This window comes from Fundulus heteroclitus, chromosome 14 (genome assembly GCF_011125445.2).
Source record: "Fundulus heteroclitus isolate FHET01 chromosome 14, MU-UCD_Fhet_4.1, whole genome shotgun sequence".
Taxonomy (NCBI): Eukaryota; Metazoa; Chordata; class Actinopteri; order Cyprinodontiformes; family Fundulidae; genus Fundulus; species Fundulus heteroclitus.
This window is the reverse complement of record NC_046374.1, coordinates 13,262,238-13,280,302: the sequence shown is the minus strand read 5'-3', so window position 1 is coordinate 13,280,302 and position 18,065 is coordinate 13,262,238. Positions and strand designations below refer to the sequence as shown.

At 38.1% G+C, this 18,065-nt stretch overlaps 2 protein-coding genes across 2 annotated transcripts; one reads left to right on the top strand and one right to left on the bottom strand.

Moving 5' to 3' along the window:
• Positions 1 to 1,941: 1,941 nt before the first annotated feature.
• Positions 1,942 to 11,873, top strand: LOC118565664. The gene is made up of 4 exons (XM_036146304.1): positions 1,942 to 2,128; positions 9,049 to 9,987; positions 10,239 to 10,352; positions 10,738 to 11,873. Exons 1-4 carry the CDS (start codon positions 2,051 to 2,053, stop codon positions 11,821 to 11,823), a joined length of 2,217 nt encoding a protein of 738 aa, XP_036002197.1. The 5' UTR covers positions 1,942 to 2,050; the 3' UTR covers positions 11,824 to 11,873.
• Positions 11,874 to 13,147: 1,274 nt separating this feature from the next.
• Positions 13,148 to 15,115, bottom strand: LOC118565923. The gene is made up of 3 exons (XM_036147007.1): positions 14,661 to 15,115; positions 13,242 to 13,400; positions 13,148 to 13,159 (listed from the first exon to the last, which is right to left on the bottom strand). The coding sequence occupies exons 1-3, from the start codon at positions 15,096 to 15,098 to the stop codon at positions 13,148 to 13,150; spliced, it is 609 nt and encodes a 202-aa protein (XP_036002900.1). The 5' UTR covers positions 15,099 to 15,115.
• Between the last annotated feature and the right edge of the window lie 2,950 nt (positions 15,116 to 18,065).

The window sequence follows — 18,065 nt, the reverse complement described above, 5'->3', positions numbered from 1 at the left end:
TATGAGTGTGTGCGAGGTTGTTGCAGTTCCTGTATCTCTGTGTTTGCCTCTGATAGACTGGCAATCTCTCCAGGTTGTACCCCATCACTTACCTGAGACCCTTCTAGATAGATGCCAGCCCCCCCATGGACAGCTAAGTGGGGATTCACGATGGACCGATGGATTTTTATATAATTCAATAAAGAACTAGTTCTGTTTTGCTTTTAAAGTGTCTTGAGATGACATTTGTAAGGAATTGGCTCTCATTTAGATTAATTCAATGACAATATTAATTTTATTTAGTTTCCTGTGAGTCTGGTTAGTAGTTTTACAAAACAGCAAATTTCCCCGTGTTTTGATGCATCTATCATCCCAAGCTTTTATTTTCCATTGCTTGATCTTTAGCTTTAGTCACACAGCTTAATACCAAGTTTTAGATGTGAGTATGTTTTCAGATGAGTGTTGATTCCATGACAAAATATAGATAAAATTAGTAAAAATAAAATGATTTTGCACAAAGAGAGGGAAGAATACATTTACCCAATCAATCAAATAAGGCTTTTTTTGTTGATCCTGCATAAATCTCATTAAATTACTTCTGTTCCTCTTCTATATATTGTGAATAGTTTTGTATTTCTCTGTTGTTTAATGCAGCTGCTCATTAGATAATGGTGCTATTGTGTAATACAGCAAAAATGCTCTGGAAAGTAGTGTTAAAAATATTTCTAAAATCCTGAGAATAACTTGTGTTGGTATTAAATCTTATATTTTTCAAACATACAGAACTTACTGTCTGGCATTTGTTCCTATATACATTCACTGTTTCCGCTAATGATGCCATTATCTGATAAGATGCAGAGGAATTCTCATAAAAAAACTAAATATAATTATGTGAAAAGATGTTAATGTAATAAATAAGCCTTAATTGTCTGTCATTAATCTTATTATTAATATTGCTGTATATAATGTGACCAGTTTGATAGCTTTAATGGCAGTTTTTTCTAACATCAGTGGTTATCCATAACGGTGAGAAAATAAAATGAACTTGGTGTCAGATCTGAAGTCAAAAATAGTGTTGCATGATCATTCTTGTGAAAACATTATTTTATGAGAAAATAAGTTCCCCAAAGTAGACGAAGCATCCTGAGATTAAAGCCTAAATTTTACTTTTATCCCAAGTTGACCAAGTATGTCAGGCCGCTCTCCTCCAGTAGAGAGCGGCCTGGCATACAAGGCTGTTAACTTTGGTAATTTACTCCTGCTTGACTGAAGTGGTGGAGGAGTCGGCCATGTTTCCAGTATTGCTGAGGATTAGAGATGAAATGATGATTGGTTTAATTACTGGGGGAAAACAATCCTTACTGTTGGTTATGCAATTTTAACATGAAATGATCCTTAAACTCATATATGATAATGAGCTGATGGTCCTCAGAAGAACAGGAATGGAGATAGTTATGGAATAGTGATTACAATGGAGGTAAATTATTCTAGAGATCCAGAATAAGAATTGCAGCTTGTGCTTATTTGGTTCCGGAAACTTGACCAGGTCTGAGATTGGCCGGAGCGAAAGGAGTTGAGCAGTGTGTCTGTCGGTGGGATTTCCTGAGGGGAACATGAGGCAGGTGGAGGGTGGACAGAAAACTAAGTGTTCTCCAGGAGGATGATGAGCTCGAGCTTTTCCCAGGGAGGCATTTGGAGAAGTGGAGACAAGATTGGGAAGATGTGGATTGAGGAGGGAAGAGGTGTGGAAACGTACGGAGCCCCTAAGGGGACATGGAGAAAAAAAAAAAAGGAAAGAAATCCCGACTTATTATCGCGAGATCCCGAGAAACTAAGTCGAGATCTCGAGATCCCGACTTATTATCGCGAGATCCCGACTTATTATCGCGAGATCCCGACTTATTATCTCGAGATCCCAACTTATTATCGCGAGATCCCGACTTATTATCGCGAGATCCCGACTTATTATCGCGAGATCCCGCGACATTTCTGAAAAATCGCGAGTTACTTTTTTGGGGGGGAAAGGCATGTTTTTATGCGGTAAACGTGGGGGAGTGTGTCTACATTGATTATGGAGGACGACTTATATCATTTTCTGCGGTCCAGAGATGTCCCAGAGGAGGATATCATGCACATGCAAAGAGACAAGGTAAATATAATCGCATAAAACATTGTTTGATAAATATCCGCTCAGTGAAAAACTACGTTTGATAGCCTTAGCATAGCTCTCAGCTCTCACGCATTGACCGTGTGACACACGCATTCCAGGGTTCGCTCAAGATGGCGGAGTGAGGAGACGTTCTCTACCGAGATCTGCACAAAAATTCATAAAACGCGGTAAATACCTGACTTTATGAACAATAGCACTTTGGATTTTCTACAAGACAACATACTTAATAGTTATAACAGAATGCCGAACCAGAAAGGAGCGAAAAGAGGTCTAGATACATCCAAGTCCAAGCCTGCGTCTGAGACGGCTAACGAGGCTAATGAGGCTAACAAGGCTAATGAGGCTAACGCTACAACCGGTAACATGTTATTTGATAACTACCACAACTACGCAGCTGCCCCCTTATCTTTGACATTGAATGAGGAGGAAATTGCCGACTTTCCTGCCCTACCTGTTACTCCTCTGAAATCGCCAGCACCGAAAAAGGTGATGTATGAACGCAGCAACCCGGAGCCTTCTGCTACAAATGAGATAATTTCCAGTCTGTCTGCGCTGATAAACGCCCGCTCTGACAACATAGAGAGCATGGTGAAGGAGAACACGCTGAAGATTGAGGGTCTCAAAAAGACTATTGACTTTGTATGCGCAGAAATGAATGATGTGAAGGCGAAAGTGAATGACCTGGAAAAAAGAGTTACTAGAGAAGTAGGTCGGGTGGATAACTACCAGCAGAGGCTTGCTGAGTTGGAAAGATATTCCAGGAGGTGGAATCTCAAACTACAAGGAGCTGAAGAGACAGAGAAAGAAGACATACGAAGAAAAGTAATAGAAATCTGCCAGTCAGTTCTACCAGAACATAAACAGAAGCTGCCCGATGCCATCGACACTGTGCACCGTCTTGGAGCCAAACGTACAGGCAGCAACAAACCTAGAGGGGTCATCATTCAGTTCACCTCCAGACTCCTCAGAGATGCAACATGGAAAGCAGCCAAGACATCTTCGTACCTGAAGGACAACCATCTGAGATTCACTGAGGACCTAAACAAGGATGACAGAGAACGACGCAACAAACTGTGGCCCTTGATAGACAAAGCCCGCAAGGAAGGTAAACCAGCGTACTTCGTTGGAGGCCGTGGCTTCATCAGCGGATCAGAAGTCTTCCCTCCTTCACACTCAACGAATCCTTAGAAATGTTAATTTCACCTTTTCATTTACACGTTGAGGTTGATCTACACTCTGCTGTCACTTCTCGTTCCTTTTAAACATTATATATTCTCCTTTAGTCAATATAATGTAGTTATGAAGACTTACCTTGTTCTTGTTGTAAGATCCTAAAATACTATAGTTAAACCAAAATTGTTAGCAAAGTGCTACATTTCCTTTATTTTTCTTTTATTTTAAATATTTAGTCAGGCTTCTTACCGCTTTACTGTTAAAGGGTGCAGCCCTCGGTCCCCTTTCTTTGTGAACACAACTTTATCTTTAAAAAGTTTAGTTCTTGTTCTTTATTCTTTGTTGTTCCTTCTAACTAACTTTGTCTGTTTCATTTGTATCTCTTAATGCCAGGGGGTTGAGACAAACAGGTAAACGCAAAGCTTTATTCTTATTTGCCAAACAATTTAAAACAGATTTTTGTTTTTTTTCAAGAGAGTCATTCTACATCTTCTGATGGCAATTTCTGGAAATCCCAGTGGGGAAATGAAATGTGGTTATCTCACGGTTCTGAACGCTCTGCTGGTGTCGCCACACTTAAAAATAATTTTTCTGGATCTATTTTACATACTGATTGCGACACTTTAGGTCACTACATTTGCTCAGTAATTGAATGCCTTAACAATACCTTTATTGTAGTTAATATATACGGTTATAATAATATATCGGATAACAACAAACTATTCGAAACAATAGAAGACAGAATTACTTTTTGGCTTTCCAAATACCCAAACTCTATCATTTTAATTGGTGGGGACTTTAACATTGCCTTAGACAATACGATGGACAGATGGCCTCCTAAGCAGCAGACCTCATTCAGTGCCAATTTAAAAAATTTTATGGAGAAATTTAATGTTGTTGATGCATGGAGAGAAAAATTCCCCAATGACAAAATATTTACATGGAGCAATAAAACAGGTTCCAGACAATCCCGAATAGATTTTTGGCTTATTTCCAAATGTATTTGTAAAGACAATATCGCTGTTAACATACTTGCCACCCCTCTTACTGATCATAGAGCTATTAGCATTAGCATCCAACTTTGTACTCCAGATAATACTCCTTACAAATATGCTTACTGGAAACTAAATAACTCATTGGTAAAGCATGAAGTAGTTTAAAGCTCATATTAATAAATTAGTTATATATTACTGGAATAAGGCTAACAAGGAAGGGTCTTTCTGCAACAATTGGGAACTTTTCAAATTCGAAATTGGCAAATTTTTAAGACATTATGGAAGTCAGATTTCTAAATTAAAGAAAGCTGAAGAGGAAGACGTCATAAGCAAGATCACATCCTATTACCTAAAATCCCCAGAAGAAGTTTCAGAGGTAGATAAATTAAGTTTAATAGAAAATCAGAACAAACTGGATGCCTTATATAAACACAAGGCTGAAGGCGCCTTCATCAGATCCAGGAAACGATGGCTGGAAGAAGGAGAACAAAATTCTGCTTACTTTTTTAGGCTTGAAAAATACCGATCAAAAATAAACTCTATTTACCAACTAAATATCAATGGCGTTATCTCAAACAATCCTAAAGAAATTGCAACTTTTTGTGCCAAATTTTACTCTAATTTATACAGCTCAAAATATAATAAAGAGATTTCAGTATCATTTCTTAACAATATTAAAAATTTACAAACTATTGTTGTAGAAGATAGAAACTACTGTGACAGCCCGTTTACTGTGGAGGAAATTTCTAAGTGCATCAAAGCTCTGAAGGCCAATAAATCTCCTGGCACAGATGGTTTATCTGCTGAGTTTTATCAATCATTCTCTAATCATATAGCTCCATTTCTCTTACAGGTATTTCTAGAAAGTATAGAGAACAACACTCTCCCTCCTACCCTGACTCAAGGCCTAATAACACTCATTCCAAAACCAAACAAAAACCCACTCTTTATTGATAATTGGAGACCTATAAGTCTACTCAATAATGATTATAAAATTATGGCTTCAATACTTGCTTCCAGAGTTAAAGAGGTTTTGGACACAGTTATTGATGAGACACAATCAGGCTTTATGAGGAACAGACACATCTCTAACAACATCAGACTTGTTCTAGACCTACTTGATTATTCATATTTGGTACCTGATGAAAGTTTTATTCTTTTCCTGGATTTCTATAAGGCCTTTGACACAATTGAACATCAATTCATTTTTCAATCCTTAAGAAAATTTGGTTTTGGTCCCTTTTTTTGTAACGCAGTCAAAACATTATACTCCAATTGCAATAGTGCTATTAAATTGCCAAACGGCACCACCCCTAGATTTGACCTAAAACGTGGCATTCGTCAAGGATGTCCCGTCTCACCATATTTATTCTTACTTTGCTCTCAAATCCTTACAACTCATGTTTCCAATAGTGCCGTACAAGGAATCTGCATAGCTGATAAAGAGCTCATTATCAGCCAGCTGGCTGATGACACCACACTATTTTTAAGGAATGCAAACCAGATCCCTCTGGCCTTAGATGTGATTAATACTTTTTCCAAGGCCTCCGGATTATTTTTACATTTAAAAAAATGTGAATTGCTACCGATTAAGGATTGTCATGTTAATGATATTTGCAATATTCCTGTTAAGCAAGAAGTTTCTTATTTAGGAATTTTAATCTCTAAAGACCAGAAGTTAAGATGCTCTTCTAATTTAATACCAATTATACAGAAAACCAAAACTAAACTGAACCAGTGGCTTCAGAGGGATTTATCTCTAAGAGGAAGAGTGTTGATTTCTAAAGCTGAAGGATTATCCCGACTGACTTATGCTGCTCTCCCCTTACATTTAGACAGCAAAATATGTAGAGATATTGATCGTATGCTTCTTAATTTTATATGGAAAAATCGTACTCACTATATTAAAAAAACCGTTATTATGAATAATTACGAATCAGGTGGACTTAACTTTCTGGATTTCTCTACCCTAAATAACACATTTAAAATTAAATGGGCTAAACACTTCCTTAAGAATCCAGCCTCTATCTGGAACCTCATACCGCATCACATTTTCTCGCGCTTTGGTGGATTCAACTTCATATTACATTGTAATTACAATGTTGAGAAACTTCCTGTAAAACTCTCATCTTTCCATAAGCAGGTACTATTGGCGTGGACGCTCATTTATAAGCATAACTTCTCACCTCACAAATACCTCATCTGGAACAACAGAGATATTTTGTTTAAAAATAGGTCACTGTATCTTGAAACTTGGGTTCAAAATGGAGTCTTACTGGTGGCTCAGCTGATTAATAAAGTGGGAGAATTAATAAATTACAATGAGTTCTGCTCAATATATAATTTTCCAGTTAGTATCCAGGAATTCTCTATGGTGATTAATGCTATACCTTTGGGCACCTTAATGCTGTTTAAAAACACTAATTATACTCTGTCTGTTCCACCTGGTATCCCTGTTCTAGCCGAATCATCTGTGGGTAAAATCTGTTTTTCACTGGAGTTTAGGAAAAGCAATGAGAGAATACGCAGATTGTTCCAAGAAATTATTGTTTCTCGCCCAGCCATAACATTTTACTGGAGCCGTTACATCCCAGATATTCATTGGAAAACAGTTTGGATGATTCCCCATAAATATTTAATTGTAAACAAGGTGAAGGAAGTGTCATTTAAAATTCTCCATAAAATTTACCCTGCTAAACACTATATGACAAAATTTAAAAGCGACATAAACACTAATTGCAGTTTCTGTGAAGGCCATCCAGAAACGGTGACACATCTCTTTTGGCTCTGCCCTTTTATACAAAGGTTTTGGTCAGAATTTAGCAAGTTTATTGAAGACCATATTTTGAAGAACTTTTCCTTATGCTGGAAAAATGTTTTATTTTGTTTCTATAGATTTCATAGAAAGGATGCTAATCATTTCTTTATAACAAACTTGCTAATACTCTTTGCTAAATTTCATATTCATAAATGTAAATTTGCTAATAAAACACCGTGTTTCTCTTTTTTCATTAAAGATATGGATTTATATATCAAATCAATAACAGATTCTACAAATGAAAAGGCTCAAAGGACAATCTCAATATGTACGTCTTTGCATGTTCTTATCTAATCAACCCTGGCTGTGTTGTTGTATTGTGTTGTATTGTATACTTCATTATGTTTTTTTGATGTATACTAATTTCACTTAAATAAAGTTCTTTGAAAAAAAAAAAAAAAAAAAAAAAAAAAAAAAGAAAAAAAAAAAAAAAAAAAAAAAAAAAAAAAAAAAAAAAAAAAAAAAGACACACGCATTTCACTAACTTCACACGCTCACACGCAACACATGACATTTCACACGCAAACATGGCATTTCTCACGCATAAAAATCACAAAGCCCATCTGGGCTGCGGACGACAAAACTCCGCCTTCTGCTGAGCTGATCGGCTTCTTTCACAGCTTGTGGCCATCAGTAATTCCTGCTGCAGTTCATGTTAACAGAGCAGCAGGAAGAGTGATCAGAGTTATGAATAATTTTAGTCTTAACAGTGGTGAAAATAAGCCGGTAAGGTCCTGTACCGCTTACACAGGAGGGGAGGGGGGGGGGGGTGTGGAGCTGCTGCAAGATGACCGGTTCATTCAGAACCAGTCATGGCTGCACGCTGATCATAAAAACAGTTCTGCTAACCAGATGCAGTTTAAAACGCCACTTGGTCAGTTTATAAGTTTCGTTTTTATTAATTCTGCATTTTGTAACTACATGCACCGTATTTCTGTGCCTCCGCGCTTGCTCCTCTCCCCCCTCCTTTCCCTCGGAGCAGGTGCTTTCTGGGCGTCAGTGCGCCCAGAAAGCACTGACGAGAGCAATAGAGATTTGTCTAGTCAGCGCGGCGACTGACTGAGAAACCTGTCGCTGTGAAAGGTGATAATGGTTATAAACTGTAACAGTCTAGAAGTGCATTGAGCTGAAAAGAGGGAGAGATCAGCAGCTGGATCGTGCGTAAAGACGCAGCGGGAACCTCTGTGTGCTTCAGTGTTGCTGCTGAGGGGATCATAAAGGCTTGATGAAACTCAGCCTGATTCACCAATCAGGTTATAGATTTACAATGATAAACAACCCATAGATGAATGTGTAACAGTATAATAATTCGGTTAATAATTAAAATCTACTTAATTTTATTCAGTATTATTTGAACAATTGTGTATTATTTATGTTTTAATCCATTAACTGAACAATTAAGTATTATTATTATTAAGTATTAATATGTCTCTTTCTCTTTTTAACACAAGTAATACATGTCTACTTCATTGTCTGGTGGGATAAAAATGAGATGGAGTTGACTCCACCGGCTCTTCCAGGGTCCGGTTAGCCCCGCCCCCAAACAAGCCCCGCCCCCAAATTAGCATAATCTCACTCCTAACTTTTGATAAAAGTTGAGAGGTCTGGCCTTAGGTAAGAACCGCTTTGTATTTTATCAAGAAAAACTTGTTTTATCTGTTAAAGTTTGACCACACATTCTACAATTTGTCTTCAAAAAAGGGGGTTACTATGGCAACGGCACAACAAATTATGCGACCCATAACTAGCAGCGATAGTGCTACACAAGAAGTCTTCGCATGGCTTTCTGAAATACAACTATTACTATATATATATATATATATATATATATATATATATATATATATATATATATATATAAAAAGATGTGGATGTCTTTATTCTAATTATTTTTTTATTTTTTATGTCTCCAGGTGGACAAGGCTGTGCTGTCTATAATGACAGACGAACAGATGACCAATTACATCACTTCATATGGTGACAGAATAGCAGTTCTGTCTTTTTGTCAGCAAAGTACACTTATTGCAGAAAAAGATACTCTTCTCCAGAACTTAAGAGATAAAATTGGAGCACGGAAAATGAGATCTAGGACCAAAAGAGCTGTTTGTAGCACATCTGGTTTGTTCCAAATGCAAGGGGTGGAGATGGCAAGAGGAAGAAGTAAGGCAGCAGGGAGGAGTTCGAGAAAAATTGAAATTGGGTGGCTTCATTTTCACATTGATGAATACCAACAAGTGAGAACAAGAAATGGTGGAGGAACGAGGCATGCAACAGTGGATAAAACTACAACTGTTTCTCAAATTCTTGAAATGGGAAAGGAGCTTTTTTTTCCAGATGGGACCTCCACCAAAGGGGTAATTGAAGACTTTCTTTTTGAAGTTTGTGACTTCCAAAAAAATCGGATTTCTTTAGATGAAACAGTCGGAAGTCTTTATGAAAAAACCAAGCTGAAGCTTCTACGGTTTTACATGTGCACAAAGAAAGAAGAAACAGTTCAGTATTCATCTGAAGAAGATTGTCAAAGTCCTGAACAACCAAATGACATGGACTCAACCCCAACAGCTAGAAAAGGATCTTTTGGTGAAATGGAGGATTGTGATGATCAAACTTTGAATCACCTAGACTCTTCCTACAACCATTCTGGAGTTGTTGATTTTACAGATCCACCTCATTCTGGATCCACACCTCGGCAGCCCCAGCCCTTCAGCTCTGAAAATTCTGGATCTGTTCCACACATGGATGAGGGAGACACGGTTGTATGGAATCCTGAAGAGGACCTAATTGGATTGGATGATGACAGTGACATAGTCGTTGTAACACTAAATTATGACAACACTGAAGAAGTTGTACAGGTAAGATCAGAAACACTTTGGCGTGATACGATTTAGATACTTATAGAAGTGATATGTGACATTTGAATTGAGGTAAAATAGTAACATATTAATTGGTAGAATTTACATAGTTTTTTTGTGATGTATTTTTAATCAACTGTGAAATAAATATCTATCTTAAGGCAAAGGTATGAATAGTTTAACACTTGTGTTGTGTGCTGTAATCAAACATAACTTTATATATTACAATACTGTACAACTTTGTCATTCAGGACGATCTCAGCAGTCCCTTTGGACACGGTTCCCCGATACTGTTGCCTTCAGCCAGGAGTCTCTTCTCATCACAAATGCAAACCAGTAATATGGAGGCAGGACAAACTGGCCAGGTGAAATGGACACAGTCAATACAACCCAGAGCTCATTTTCTCCTCTGTAATGAACAACTCAGTACCACCTTTTTTTTAAAGGTCATGCAATTATTACATCTTTTGAATTGAATACATATTTTTTTATTGAATTGAATATATATTTTTCATTTAATTGAATTGGTATTTTCTATTTAATTAAAAAAAATCATATGAAAGTATTAAAGTATGGATTAAGCAGAAGGGTTAGTGTTCCACCAGATCTTCCAAAGTTCTACAAATTAGCTTGGTAATCATAACATAGTAATGAAGAGAATATTAACAAACAAATGTCCAATCTGTTTGTAGAAATCTCATATTTGTATCTGTGTTGTTAATAATGGTTATTGCTTTATCTTTTACCCAGGACTCTGGCTTGATTCCACCCGAAGATTCTCACCCAAGTTCAAGCGGTCTACTGCCCCAATCTGTTTCAGCTGGTAACTCAGAAAATCTAGCAAACCATCTACATGTGTCAATTCGCAGGATCAAGGTTGTGGAAGATCTTTTGGCTGTGTTTATGGAAAACAACCTTTGGAATCAGACTTTAAAAATGGAGTTTGTGAATGAAAGAGCAATCGATGATGCTGGGGTATCAAGGGAGGTTTACACTGCATTTTGGGAGCAGTTTTTGGAACAGTGTGAGGGTGAAACAGAGCGAGTTCCCAGGTTGAGGCCTGACTTTTGTGAGTCTGAATGGCAAGCCATTGGACACATTTGGGTCAAAGGATTTCTAGACCATGGAGTCATTCCAGTGAGGCTATCGAAAGCTTTCATTTTAGCTTGTGTCCATGGAATTGAATCAGTGGATGATGATGTATTGATCCCATCATTTCTCAACTACCTCCCTCTAGTAGAGAGATCAGCTGTTGAGAAGGCTCTACAGGGCACCATGGATCAAGGTGATGAAGAGGACTTGCTAGACCTCTTCACAAGGATGGGGTCCCACTTCCTGCCTCCCAATGAGAACATTCAGCAGGCCATTGAAACCATGGCTCACAAGGCAATTCTTCAAGAGCCAAAGTATATATTGGATTGCTTCTCCACATCCATGGCATGTGTACAAGTGGAACTTGCTGACAAGAAAAGTCTGTTGTCTTTGTATGAAAAAAAGAAGGCCTCAGGTAAAAGACTGTTACAGCTGTTTGAATCAGCAAATGTGACGCTGTCCCAGAGAGAACAGACAACCTTTAACCACCTTCAACGTTTTGTAAAAAATGCTGATGAAGACAAGGCTGAAAAAATACTGCGTTTCTGCACCGGCTCTTCTGTAATCTGTGTTGACAAAATTCTCATTTGTTTCAACACTGAAACTGGGCTTAATAGAAGGCCTGTTGCTCACACCTGTGGAGCTACCCTAGAACTTCCTTGCACTTATAGTTCTTACCCAGACTTTCGCACAGAGTTCGACAACATCCTCTCCAGTAATTACTTTGAAATGGACATAATTTGAAGTTGATGGGAGGTATTTACACCACCTTTTTGTTTTGGTTGGAAATTTTGAATGCAGTTTTTTTTTTTTTCTAAATTTCATATTTAAATATTTAATGCATTCAGTCATATAGCAATTGATTTTATGTTTTCATGGTTTGGCTGTATGTTTTTGTTACTTTACATTTCAATTGTATTTATTTTCAAAGATACCTTGTGAATAATACAAATTAATGTAAAAATTACTTTTCCGCAAGATTTTAAGATCTTGTTTTAAGTAAATAATTCCTTAATATTGATCAAAAAGTACTGTTTATATTGGAAGATTATTTAACTTATAACAAGATATTTTTCCTATAAGTTAATTTATCTGCCAATAGAGCAAGTACTTTCTCATCAATATTAAAGAATTACTTACTTAAAACGCTATGTGTTGCTGAAAAGTTACTTTTAAGTTAATTTGTGTTATTTTAAGTGTAATAGGATATTTTCACTAGAAACTAGACCAGAATTACTTGTTAAGATTTTGTTTTTCAATGTATGAAGAAGTGCTCCTTTGATTTTATCATATTCTAACCCCTTTTTTTGTAATTAAACAGAAATGTGTTCTCATTTTCTTTCAAGATGCTGTACTACAAGACAGATCTGTTGATGTAGCCTCTGTGCAATGTTGCTTTAAGCAGTTTGTTCTTTCAGTAAGGTTTACTGTTTAAGCTTTTAGATGTTTTTACAGATTTTTTAAAAAGTTCATAATTGTGTTTACAACCCTTAACTTCAGAGGCAAGAAATATGCATTTTGCTTTGTATCATGTTGATTGTTTCAAATACTTTTCCTTTCTTTATAGCATTTCAAATTTTAAAAAGTTAATTAATGCAACATTTATTTTAAAAATAGAATGGCAGGACAGAGTTTATCACTTAAAAGAAGCATTTTGTTTTGATCACAGAATTACATTTTCAGATAAATATTATTTATACTAAATACCCTTATTTTCCTTTTATGTTTATCTTTGTTTGACAAGTAAGTATTTGCTTTCACAGAGTTTATTTTGATCTGAAACAGATATTGCATATTTACAAAATGGTTAGAAGCAGTTGAATAAACTGGCAGTTCATGAAACTCAAATGAACAATACATTTCTTCATTGTCCCTTCTAGAGAACATAATGAAATACTTTTGAAAGAAAAGAAACAGTTTGTTTACATCTGCATGCCATTCTAAGTGGGCTTGTAAAGGTGCTGAAAAATGTTCTTGCTTGCAGTCAGCACATTTTAAAGTGATGCAATGATTGCCTCTCTTAGATGCATATACAAGTTCAAAGCCTGGTAAGCGTCTGTGGGTAAGGTCAGATGGGACTCTGCCATAAGGATGTTGCAGAGGTCAAAGACATCTGGATCACATGGTTTGGTCAGTCGAGAAATGCACTCATTTTTGCATACGTCAACATGTTCCTCTTCAACAAGGCAAAGAAAGTCTCTTGTCCTGTAGAGCTCAGGTAATGCATACATCACATTGGGTCGACCACTGGGGACATTTCTGTTGTTTGATGGCCTGATGGAGTGTGCATTCCAAACCTGGGCAGTATCATCCAGCTCATCCTGTCACAAAGAACACATGAATATGAGAATCATACACACTCATCTGTTTTAAAATTAGTAAATTATAAGAGTCATAAATAGGGATAGTAATTCCTAAAAACTTTGCAATACCAATTTCATTATGATTATTAATTATTGATTTTATTTTCATCAATTCTCAATGAGTTAGAGAATAAAGTCCTTAATTTAAAATTTGCACCATGTTGTATTCAATTCAAACAAAACTGAAAGTGGCTTAAAAAAGAAGAATCCTGCAGTTAGACTACAATTTTAACATGAAATTCAACTTTTTGCACATCAACAATGTTTGCGAACACAATTTTGCATGTTTCACATCTCAGGAAAAATCTTTCAAGACTTACAGTGTCTCCAGCTATGGTTAAACACATTATTATATGTGTATTGTTATTTAAACATCTGAGAAAGCTAAGCAAATTCAAGTATGCAAGATCAAATCATGGTCATACTGATTTATTTAGTCCACTGCTTAAACTAGTGGACTTAACACATAGCATTTATGTGTTAATGAAAATGATGTCTTGCTTACAGCTAAGGAAAATATAACATTTTAGATTAGAATATTACATCACACCAATAAAAACACTAAACTCCTGCTTTAAGGTTATTTTAAAGTGCTTTTAATTTGACAGTACTCATCCCAAATTCTAATTTATTGAATATGACTGTACATATAACTGAGATTGAGACTATTCATACAGTACAGAGCTGATATTAAAACAATAACCTTGATATGGAAGCATCTAAACTTGCCTGGCAGAAGAGCCAGAGTCCATTCCTCCCCCAGGGACCCTCAGACCTCCCTGAGGATCACGGCTAAGCAACATGTCAAACACTTTACATTCAATAGTCATTTGCATGATGTGTGTTAATTTGGGACGTTGGAAGGATTTGTTCCCTTTATTGTGATTCAAGCTTTGTTTGGGTCCTAGTCTTTTTTTGTAGAATATAACCACACTTTGGAACCCATAATGTGTCCTCGGTCCAAAGTAGACTGATCTCGCTATTCTGTTGAGTTCTCCAGAGTTCTGGTATGACTTTATTATTTGATCTGAATGTCAAATGAACTACGTTGGGACTATTTGTTTGGAAACACAGCGGATGCGTGTGCGAGCACCGGCCACCGGCTCTTGCTGCAGTTAAGTTGCGCAGCATCCGCTGTGTTTAAAAACAAGTAATCCCTCTAGGATCTCAGTTTGCTATTATTATCCAAACATAAATAAATTATTAAGATTAACTCACCTGTATGATCCCCATGCAGCAAAACTGAAGAAGGTTTTTGTCTAAAAATCCACCATCAAAGTAACCGTTGTCTCTGATGTCTCCAAAAAGGGACAACCAGAACTCCACACACTGGTTACGAAGGAAACGCCACCAATATTCAATTCTTTGATTAGCTGTACTTGCTCCTTCCAGGTAACTGTCAAGGGTCTCGTTTGGTTCCGTTGGTACAAGGAAACGCTGGAAACTTCTCACATGGCCATTTTCGGTTCCAAGATCACCACGTACAACTCTAGGGCAGCCATTTAAACGCTGCACCGCTTCGATGTAATACCCCCCGATCACCTTTGGATTACTACTTGTTGTGTAAGCATTAAGCCAGATTATTTTTCTTGAAAACCCATCAATACTTGCGTTGATGCATATTCCATATGGTTTAAGTTTGTCGTAGGAGTCCATGTGCCAGATGAAGTTTGGTCCCTTCGAAAAGTAATTTCTCCGTCTGAGACGTCTTGCCTGCCTCAGTGCCACCCCTTGGGGATCCAATTCCTTCAACACAAAGCGCACATCTTCTTTTCTCACACGAAGTCCATGCTCTCTGCATTTAGCGTACATCCATCGGTAACCGTGAAGCTGTCCAGAGGACTGTAGCTGGTTATTAATGAATTCTACCAAAACTGCCAAGTCGGAAAAGGACTTGCGCCGAATGAGTCCCCGCGCTCTGAAAACTCTCTTCAGATGTCTCTCACTAATACTAAATCCATGTCTGCTGTCAAGCACTGATTTAATGTGTTTATACTCAAGCCCAAGCTCGAAATAAAAATCTATATATCTACCCCATGGGTGGGTGTCCTCCATCACTGTGATTAGGTCATTATGTACTGAAAAAAAAAAAAAAAAAAGGTCGTTATGTACTGATGTCGGGATCTCGCGATAATAAGTCGGGATCTCGCGATAATAAGTCGGGATCTCGCGATAATAAGTCGGGATCTCGCGATAATAAGTCGGGATCTCGAGATAATAAGTCGGGATCTCGCGATAATAAGTCGGGATCTCGCGATAATAAGTCGGGATCTCGCGATAATAAGTCGGGATCTCGAGATCTCGACTTAGTTTCTCGGGATCTCGCGATAATAAGTCGGGATTTCTTTCCTTTTATTTTTTTCTCCATGTCCCCTTAGGGGCTCCGTAGAAACCAGACCAAGGTCACAAAGTAAGAAGCAGTGGAAGTACTTTCAACAATGACATTAAGAGTTAGAGGATCTGGAAGGAGCGACAAGAAGAGGTAAGAAAATTTCACAATTACAGAAATAACAGGAGCCAGTTTACCACTGAAGAAAGAACTGACAACTTTCTGTCTCCTCAACACCTGCAGCAGCCATGATGAGCTCTGATGGGCTGTGACTGGAGCTTGGTAAGCCGTCCTCCACCTGCAAAAGAAGACACACACACACACACACACACACACACACACACACACACACACACACACCTGCAAAGAGCCCAGCAGATGTGAGTTAAAAGTTTTACATTTTCAATTGAAATGTTAATATTGTGATTGTGAGAATAAATGCCTCTTCATATCTCATTCATTTCAAATTGTTTTTTTGTCCTGTCTGGCAATGTGGCAATACGAATTGTTGTCTTAATGCCAAAAAAAGTCCAACAGATTTTATTTTCACAAGCGGAGCCTTACTGATTTCGCCATAGTGTTCTGCTTTATTTATACATGCAAGAAGCTTTATTAAAATTTATGCAGGGAATATATCATGTTATATGAACACCGAAACAATAATGAGTGTTACTGCCCTAGTGGTATGATCCAGTCGGCCAAAACTCTCGTTTTGTAAGCGTTCCAGCGTCTTACCTTGTTCCTCCTGTGCTCAGGTCTTCCTCCCACTTCGGACTCCCGATCTGAAGCGATCATGGCTCTCAAGAAGTCTCCCAGGACTCTCCGTGCCTTCAAACCTCTCAAGCAAACCTCAGCTGGCAGCTGTTCCTCTCTGTCCTCCGAGATGACCGGATCAGGCCCTGCTCTTCCTCCACCGTTTTCCGCCTCCCTGTCTCACCCTGCCTCTGGCAGTTCAATCTCCAGCAGCCTGGCTCCCTGAAGGACCGTTCATCTCTCCTTGGTGGATTCTCCATGCTCTCTCTGTAAGCCAGTTTTCCTTATTAGTTACCCGCTCATTTCTGCCAGCTGTCACTGACCTCTCGTTCCTCGTAGGTTCAACCTCGCCTTGTTCGGTTCCAGCCGGCTGCGGAATTCCTGAGCCAACCCTGATGGCCTAGTGGTTAGAGCACAGAGCTTTGGTCCCAGAGGTTCTGAGTTCAACTCCCACAAGCTGCCATTCTGGGTCCCTGAGCAAGACCCTTAACCCCCAATTGCTCCCCAGGCGCCTATCAGTGGCCGCCCACTGCTCCCCAAGGGGATGGGTTAAGATGCAGAAGTGAATTTCTCCATTGTGAGATCAATAAAGTTCAATTATTACTTTTTAAATAAACATTACTTTTGTATCTGAGTTCTCCTGAGTGTGTGTTCTGCTTGTGGGTCAAAAACGTACCAAATACCATGACAATAAGAACAGCACAACCAGCCGATAAAGTGTTACAGATACAAACAAACAATGCCTTGATACCATCACTAAAGAATATACAGTATTAATTAATACGACATCTATAAAGTGACAGCTGAAGATAATAATAGGAGTTTTCTGTATGGAAGTGAGTTTGTAAGTACCTGGATCCAAGCACCTGTAGCTGTTTGTGAGAGTGCGCTTGTGTATGTAAAGTTTATCCATGAGAAAAATGCTCAATAGTGGTTGTGAAGAGCCAAAGAGGACTGGACTTACAGTGTTGGGACATGTTTTGTCGCGATTGTCTATCTTAACTGATTTTAGTTATATGAGTTATATGAAGAGAAATAAATCATATTTTCAGGAGTCTACAGCATTGATTTTGTGTTTTATTTGGTGAATTTACCATGTAGTATATTTTAATTTTCTTTGTGTACTTTGCATACAGTAATCCAATCACTGAGAGGTAGAATTGTTAAAAGTGTTTTAAGCTTGTCAGGGTGCATTTCTGCCTGCTGCATCCTAGACATTTTCAGTCACCTTCCTCTTTCCATCCAGCCCTGATTCCACTCACCTTAATCACCTTCACCTGTCAGTCTCTAATCCACCTGCAAGCCTCACTATATAGACTAACTTCAGTCAGCTCATCCCCGCAGGTTCGTCTCATCATCTCACACGAGCACTTCTCTTCCCTTGTCGTTCTCCACCGAATGACTTTAATCTACAAATCTTCCCTGGACCACACTCTCCCCTCCAGCTCCCCCATGGATCCCGCTCCAAGTCCTGTTTGGGTCCCGTCCCGAAACTCTCCCTCCAGCACAGCTGGGATCCCGCTCCAAAGCTCTACTGCCAG

Bases quoted from the DNA above. Each gene is read 5' to 3' on its own strand.
- LOC118565664 (XM_036146304.1), top strand. From the start codon at position 2,051: ATGGAGGACGACTTATATCATTTTCTGCGGTCCAGAGATGTCCCAGAG. The intron at 2,129-9,048 runs GTAAATATAATC...TTATGTCTCCAG, and splicing joins TGCACATGCAAAGAGACAAG to GTGGACAAGGCTGTGCTGTC. The intron at 9,988-10,238 runs GTAAGATCAGAA...TTTGTCATTCAG, and splicing joins ACACTGAAGAAGTTGTACAG to GACGATCTCAGCAGTCCCTT.
- LOC118565923 (XM_036147007.1), bottom strand. From the start codon at position 15,098: ATGGACTCCTACGACAAACTTAAACCATATGGAATATGCATCAACGCA. The intron at 13,401-14,660 runs GTGAGTTAATCT...TCTTTGTGACAG, and splicing joins GCTGCATGGGGATCATACAG to GATGAGCTGGATGATACTGC.